Consider the following 7757-nt stretch of genomic DNA (forward strand, 5'->3'; position numbering starts at 1 on the left):
TGTAAACACACGTTTAGCTGCCTCTCCCTTAACAAGACGGAGTGCAGAGGACACGTAGTGCAGTTAGGCAAGGACCTTGGCTCCTTTGCCCAAGTCGGTGTCTTTTGACACCCGACAGAGAATGTACTTCGTGCTGTACATCTGTACATGCAGTTACGTGCTTGTGTTTACGAAAATGCCCTGTCGTAAAAATGTTTGTGGAGAGGTACTTGTGGCTTGGAGCCGAGGTGCGTTTCTGCCCATCGGGGGCCGTTGGGCAGAAGCTGGGGGCACACACCCCGGCACACAGACACGCAGACACACGCCGTGCCCCCAGCGCTCGCTGCCGCCCGAGCCGGGCGGGCGGGCGGAGCCGTTCGGGGCGGGCGGCGCCACCGGAAGGCGCGAGCCCACGTGTCCCGGGGAGGCGGCGGCGGGCCCGGCGGGTGCGCGGGCGGCCGCCGGGCTGCCTCAGCCATGGGCTGGCTGCCGGCGCAGGGCCGGCTGGCGGCTGGGCTGCTGGTCAATCTGGCCGCCTCCATCTGCATCGTCTTCCTGAACAAGTGGCTGTACGTGCGGCTGGGCTTCCCCAACCTCAGCCTCACCCTGGTGCACTTCGCCATCACCTGGCTCGGCCTCTACTTGTGCCAGGCACTCGGCGCCTTCTCCCCCAAGAGCCTCCAGCCCGCGCAGGTGCTGCCGCTGGCCCTCAGCTTCTGCGGCTTCGTCGTCTTCACCAACCTCTCCCTGCAGAGCAACACCATCGGTACCTACCAGCTGGCCAAGGCCATGACCACGCCGGTCATCGTGGTCATCCAGAGCGTGGCTTACGGCAAGACCTTCCCTCTGCGGATCAAGCTGACCCTGGTGAGGAGGCGGCGGGCTGTGGGGAGCGGGGAGGGGCGACGCTGAGGGCAACGACCGTGCCTAAAACGGCCGTGTCCACCTCCACAGGTCCCCATCACACTGGGTGTTTTCCTCAACTCCTACTACGACGTGAAGTTCAGCGTCCTGGGGATGGCGTTCGCCACCCTGGGCGTCCTGGTGACCTCCCTGTACCAAGTGGTAGGTATCGGCGCGGCAGCGTTGGGGTGGTTGGGCTTCAAGATGCTGCCCCTCGGTTTGATCGCCTTTAAGGAGCACCCAGCCTCCCAGGAAACGCTCCGTGCTCCGTTATTTGTTTTTTTAAAACCCCACCAAATTATAATAATCCACCATAACCCCTGATAGAATTAAGGAATTGATCGTCCTTGCTGCTAAAAATTGGGGTGTCATCTTTAACGTGAGCATTACTTTCAAGGGGTGAAGATTGCTTTAGCGGTAAAACTCCTTTTTTCCTAGAGGGACCAGATGTTCTCCTTGCTGAAGCAAGTGCCTTGCGTTTGAGCTTTTTCCCTAGAAAAGATGTTTTCTAGTCCTTCAATCCCATGGTTTATCCTTGAGCTATTTACATTTTATCAGTATCCTTCTTCAGTTTCGACTATACACGTTCTAAGGTGGTTTTGTAGAGGGTGGATTAATACATAAACACCATACAACCTTTCTGGATGATTATGGTTGAAAAAATTGTTATGTCCGAGGACTGCCTCAGCCCTTTCTGCTGTAACATTGTACTAATAGCTCACCCGATTTGTTATTGACCATGACTGTAAGAGCCTCCTAAATTAGAAACCCCTGTCATGTTGATGTGATAGATTTAAACGTGAATTTCTTTGTACGAGGTGTACTGTGCCTCCAAAAAAAGTGAGGCTCTTTGACCCGTAGGCTGTAAGATGATAAATAATGGTCTCTTGTCCTGTTTTGGGGCAGGGGGAGGAAAGGTGCTGCATAATAACATTAAGTGATGATGTGTGTACTGGAGAAATAATGGTACTTGGGCAAAATTATATAGATAAAAAAGCTGAACAAGTTTATATGTTGGAGTCCATGTCACCAGTTATTGTGATTTAAGAAGTATTAAACGTCATTCTTCAGCACAACATAAAGATGCGTCTTTTTGGCTGTAACATCTATCTTCATAGCCATAGATAAGTAATATTTGTGAAAGCATGCAACCTTGAAAATTGAAGTGAGAGTCAATTATAATCAATATTGAAATGAAATCCATTAAATCTGGAATAAACTGATAAAAGAAAGATAAATGTGTACCAATTTTGTTAGCTTGTATGTACAGGAAAACAAGAAGAAAGGAACAGAATCCAGCCCCTGCTTAGGCAAGGATACTCAGCTCCAACACAGACAGGGTCTGCAATTTGTGTTGAGAAGAAAGGGGAGCTGGTATTTTCTTCCCAGCTCTGCTACCTTTTTGTTCTTCCTCTAGTACAATGCTTTACCCCAGGCTATGGGAATAGGAAAGTTTAGGCACTCTTTTCACTGCCCCTGCATACGATTTTCTCCTCTCATGGCTTTTTCACTTGAAAGAGACAAACACATGGGACCTCCAGTGAGGCAAAGTTGAGGCTCAACACCCTGTTTAAATAGTATTGTCCACATGAGACTCCTTCTGTGTTAGTAGCCAGTTTGCTTTTGCTGAGATTTTTCAATTTATGGGGTTTTTTTCCTCATGTTTAACAGTTTTCTCTTTTGGTTTTAGTGGGTAGGTGCTAAGCAGCATGAGTTGCAGGTAAACTCTATGCAGTTGTTGTACTATCAGGCACCAATGTCCTCAGCTATGTTGTTGTTCATCATACCCTTCTTCGAGCCAGTCTTTGGAGAAGGGGGAATATTTGGGCCCTGGACGCTTTCTGCTGTGGTAAGGCTTTTGACTTTATTTAACTAACTATCACTGAGGTAGTTAAATTTGATAGTAAGATCTGTTTCTTTGTGAAACAGATTTTTGTACAGCTGTTGGCTATGGTGAGATGACAGGGGCATGTGCAGGACAAATAGCCCCTTGTTGAGTCTGCCCCACTTTCTCTGAGAGGAATGAGTCTGTCAATTGATTTATCTCCTTATTCTTGTTTCTATTTAAAGGGCATCTGAACAACAGGAAAATCTATCAAAATCCAGAAGCTTCCCCTCGTGTATTAAGTTCTCTAGTTCTAGCTCTGACTGTCCACTCAGAGAAAGACAGTCACAGCTTCTCTTCTGTGCAAGGATGGAAACATTGTTTGTTGTTGGTTGAACCACTGAATTGGTTGTTCTCTAGAATTAGTAGTTCATTTTCACCAAGACTGTAACTTCTCTCCGTATCTTTCTGTCCGAAAAAGAGCCAGTGGCATATTCTTACTACTGCTGATTGTGCCCCTGAGTGATGGGTCATTTCTTGTAGCACTGCAGTTTATGAATGGGATAGCAAGTATTGACAGTAATAAAATCAGATATTTTGCTAAAATAGTTTTTATTGTGACCATAAATAAGACTTTATCTCAAAGTTGAAGAGTACAACCTCTATGTGAATGAGTATCCAGATTTTCCAAATCACTCTTAAATGTTCACCAAGAGTAAAGGAGAAAAGGCCTGTGGCTCTGTCAGTGTAGATTTATGGACACCATACCCTGAACCGCTTATACACATCACCAGGGTCTGTACTGATTTGAATCTCTTTCTATTTTTGTTCTCCATATGTTTTTCCTGCCTGATATTTTGCATTTGAAAGTAAATGAAACTAAATAAACAACTTGGAATGTATCTACAAATAGCCAAAAGTGAGTCAGATTACTGACTGTGTCCATTAATCCACAGATAATGGTACTGCTGTCTGGAATAATAGCCTTTATGGTAAACTTGTCCATTTACTGGATCATTGGAAATACGTCACCTGTCACGTATCCTTTGTAACATTAGTTATTTCTCCTGTTGCCAGATTAATTATGTTGGAATTCATTTGGGCTGATTTATGTGGGAAAATTGTTCGATAACCTTCCTGGTTTATTTTAAATGAAGAAGCTGGAAAAGCATGTTCATGTTTAGTGTATTTTTTTTCTTTGTTTGGGGTTTGTATAGGTAATGGTTGTTAACTTGCTGACCTTCATACCTGCAAGGAATATTATCTCACGCTTCGGCTGCCTTGAGGAAGTGTTGGCATATCCATCAGACTGGAGTATACAGTGAGTGAAAGGCTTTAGGTGGAGGTTAATACAGCCACAGAGATCGGGGAAAACCGTATGAGTTGGAGTCAGCACTGTGTACCATTGCATGCTTTGTGTGGAACTAAAGAAAATTCCAAGTGTTTCTTTTTACAAAAAATAATACTGGTGTTGGCTGTTATCCTTAACAGATGTCTAGGTATAACATGTTTGGACATTTCAAGTTCTGCATCACCCTCCTGGGAGGGTGCCTCTTATTTAAGGATCCGTTGTCTGTTAACCAAGGCCTTGGGATTTTGTGCACACTGTTTGGCATTTTAGCCTACACCCACTTCAAGCTTAGTGAGCAGGAAAGCAATAAGAGTAAATTGGTCCAGCGTCCATAGAGCAAGAGTTTCTGAAGACTGTTGTGAAGGAAAATAAGTATTTAAATATGCATTGATTTTAGAATGCACAAAATTGCCTCATCCATTTAGATCTATGGTTTTAGTTTAACTGCCAGGATTGTTTTTCTGTAACTAAACCAAACGAACTGAAGGATGTAAAATACTGGGGTTTTGCCATCTCAGTCTGTCCTATCGTTTTCATTAAATTAAAACAGTAACTTAAAAGAGAAAGAGGCACACTTCAAATTGCTGTGGAAATTGTACTGAAGTAATTATATTTTTTTGCATACCAAATGAGATCATGATGGCTACAGTTACAATACAGAGAGAGAGAAAGAAAAAGAATCCTGTCTCTGTGATCAAGCCAGTATTGCTGTTGTGAAGAAACTTGGAGGCACTTTTATGCAGATATTCTGGTATGTAGTGGTGCTTCCTCATTTTTGTCTGATGAACAATGAAGAGGGAAACATACTTTGTCCAGTCATTTTAAAAAAAGGCTGCCAGACTCATTTCTATTTCTTGTATATGCTTTCTTACCTATGTTTGGCTTCAGCAGAGGGATAGATCTTTAGATGGATAAAGTAGATAAAATTACAGGTGAAGAGGAAAGGAGAAAACTTGAAGCCACAGGCCAAGCTGTGGAAAAGTAAGAAATCTGATGTAAACAGCTCATCTTAATTTTTACTTTTAATTTTTCAGGACATTAATGAAGTAATTAACGCTTTGAAAAATTTTGTTACTGTTTTATAATTTTCTCTGTGCCAAAACCAAGACTTTACACAAGATCTTGTAAATACTTGTAAGCCTAATAAAATCTCTGGCTTTGTGGTAGTAACCTAATGTTTTGCAGCTCTTGCACACAGACACCCATGCTAAAAACATATTTCAGAGAAGGCTTCAGAAAAGTCACCATCTTTAATGGGAGTGAAGGTTGCCCAGTTCTCTCTCTTGCCTTCAGCACCACCTCCCTTGCTCCCACGCCTTTCCCCAAGAGTTACCTTGGGTGGGATCTGCAGGTTTGTCTGTTTTCATTGTTTTAGGGGAGAGGCCATGGGGCTGTCTGGACAATGCTGAGTGTGAGGCAGCATTTCCTCAACAGACAGTCATGGGCAATGTATCTGAATGACTAAAGAGTGCAAGGTGGGACCTGCTTCTGCTCTAATTTAAAAAATGCTTTGAAATTATTTTATGACAGTATCAGGCACTTATTTTGACAATGTGGATGGAAGAAGTTCAGTGCTGTTCTAGTTAAAAAAAGGAAAGAAAAAATAACTGCCTTCTGTAAATCTGGTGAGAACATATGTTCACTAGATTTGCAGGGTTAGAATTTAATTGCAGTATCTTAATCCTTACATGTTGGGGTTTGTTTTGTCTTCATCTACCTCTATCAGATTTAAAGAGGGGAATTCTGTGGACATAACCAAGTATTTTAAGTTTTGCAGCCACTGACAGAAATAATATTAGTTCCTCTAAGCTTTTTACAATAGAAGTAAGAAGTCTTTATGTTGGAAACAATGCAACTTTTCTCAAGTTTGTAAATTATTTATTCTGTTACAGAGTTCTTGATTTAAGAAAAAGTTATTCCTTTGTGTAACCTAAGTTTACACTGTAACACTCTATGTCATTTCAAAGTTACAAATACCTGAATAATTTTTCATCTTTACCAACAGTTTCTTGGACATTGTACTGGTCCAAGGATGATTTTTTTAATACATTTTTACAGATCTGTATAATTAGTTTAAAAATACAGCCTGGACTACTGGAAGATGTGTTCAGATGGTCAAGCTCTGGATGCATATCCTTCTGTATGTACACTGAGAAAGCCATTTGCATTAATTTGTGCTGTGCACAAGTCCTTTCGAGATGTAGATAGACTGCAGAAAACCAGCTAGAAAACAACTGAATTATATGCCTGTATGACAAAAATATTTGAGATGAGATGGATGTAAATATATATATATAAAGTGGTAGAATGAACTAAACAACCAAGTCTGGAAATACAAAAGACTCCTTAAGGAGAGGAGCAAATCTGCAAGAGAAAGTTAACAGCATCATTAAAAAAGTACATTATAAGTATCTGGTGCTGGAAGGTGTGTGTGTGGGAGTCACTTAAGTGATGTGATTTTTTTTCATGCATTCAAGAACTCTCTTTTGAGAATTACTTGTTGTATCTAATAAATAAAGTATCTTGAACTTTGTCATATGGTTCAAAATATTAAATCCAGGAGGCTTGTGTAATTGTGGGATAAATAGATCTTTTTATGTATTGTTTTTTTGGACACCACATGTAGGATGGGAATAAATTTTTAATTATTTGTCTGATGCCTGCTTATTGCAGAAGAGAGGAGTTGTTCTTGTCTTTTTTCATCTTCTGTTTGAATTGCATAACTTTGGGGGTCTAGGTGTGTATAAGACAAAATGGTACCACATGGATTTCTTCCATATGAATGTGGCAGGGCATTTGAACATTTTGGATTTGTGGCACAAATGAGGGAAACTTTAAATCCTGAGGTAAAACTGGAGTCATAAAAATTACTGATAATTACTTGCTTATTCTAGTTTTTGCTTTGTCACTTGAATGTGTTTTCCTGCTAACTATGTGTATTTCAATCAGTTTTGTCTTTCCTGAAAGAGAAATCAGAGACTTGCCGTCTTCAGCAATGTGTAGTCATCACCCTGTGTGAGCTGTTGCAATTGGAGCTGTACCATACATGCCCTGGTGTTTGCTTTCTGCTTTTCATTTTACTTTATATATGACTAAACTGTGGTAACAGGATAGGCTTTGGTCCTTTTCTGCCATGCAGTGCTTTGCTGCTATATTAGCATTCTTTACTTTAAAAAGCTACCATTGATGTAGTTCAAATGGAACTGTAGATATCAAGATGAATTTAAAAATGAGAGCAGATGATTCTGATGAAAATGTGAGTGACTGGCAGTAAATTATCTAGCCTTGTCCCCAAAAACGCTTTAGAACAACATGCATAAGATTTTCCCATTTTACCCAAAGCAATAGGAAGTATATCTTCATTTAAGAGATGTAAAGCTCTGTTACCTTTAACTTTGGTAACTCTGCGCTTGTTTGACAGCTTTTGCATCAGGTTTTGTACAACTTGTTAAGTTCTTGCAGGCTCTGGGGCAGAGTGCCAGAGGAGTTTTCCTGTTGATGGATGAACAGCTGCTCTCTCAGGCTTGAGGTTGGAGAGTGGTTTGCTGCTGTTACACGTATGAAAAGGAGGTTTGTCTTGCAGGAAGTCTACAACGTTCAGGACAGAACTGCAGTTCAGCAGGACTGTATCCTCTCTGTCTCATTAAATGAAATTAATGCACAGCAATGGCCTGGGGCTAAAGCAACATTAAAACTTTG

At 41.6% G+C, this 7757-nt stretch overlaps 1 protein-coding gene across 2 annotated transcripts; it reads left to right on the plus strand.

The window, feature by feature from the left end:
- The first annotated feature begins 396 nt into the window (after positions 1–396).
- Positions 397–6708, plus strand: SLC35E3 (solute carrier family 35 member E3). 2 transcript variants are annotated; one of them, XM_068998820.1, is made up of 5 exons: positions 397–846; positions 934–1044; positions 2573–2731; positions 3664–3746; positions 4207–6708. In XM_068998820.1, exons 1-5 carry the CDS (start codon positions 457–459, stop codon positions 4391–4393), a joined length of 930 nt encoding a protein of 309 aa, XP_068854921.1. In that variant the 5' UTR covers positions 397–456; the 3' UTR covers positions 4394–6708. The 2 variants fall into 2 exon arrangements, with proteins under 2 accessions (XP_068854921.1, XP_068854927.1); XM_068998826.1 differs by lacking the exons at positions 3664–3746; positions 4207–6708 and adding an exon at positions 3925–4183.
- The last annotated feature ends 1049 nt before the right edge of the window (positions 6709–7757 follow it).

Source organism: Aphelocoma coerulescens, chromosome 1A, assembly GCF_041296385.1.
Source record: "Aphelocoma coerulescens isolate FSJ_1873_10779 chromosome 1A, UR_Acoe_1.0, whole genome shotgun sequence".
NCBI classification, from domain to species: Eukaryota; Metazoa; Chordata; class Aves; order Passeriformes; family Corvidae; genus Aphelocoma; species Aphelocoma coerulescens.

Coding starts and splice junctions, on each gene's coding strand:
- SLC35E3 (XM_068998820.1), top strand. CDS start 457: ATGGGCTGGCTGCCGGCGCAGGGCCGGCTGGCGGCTGGGCTGCTGGTC. Junction 847..933: donor TGCGGATCAAGCTGACCCTG/GTGAGGAGGCGG, acceptor CCACCTCCACAG/GTCCCCATCACACTGGGTGT. Junction 1,045..2,572: donor TGACCTCCCTGTACCAAGTG/GTAGGTATCGGC, acceptor TTTTGGTTTTAG/TGGGTAGGTGCTAAGCAGCA.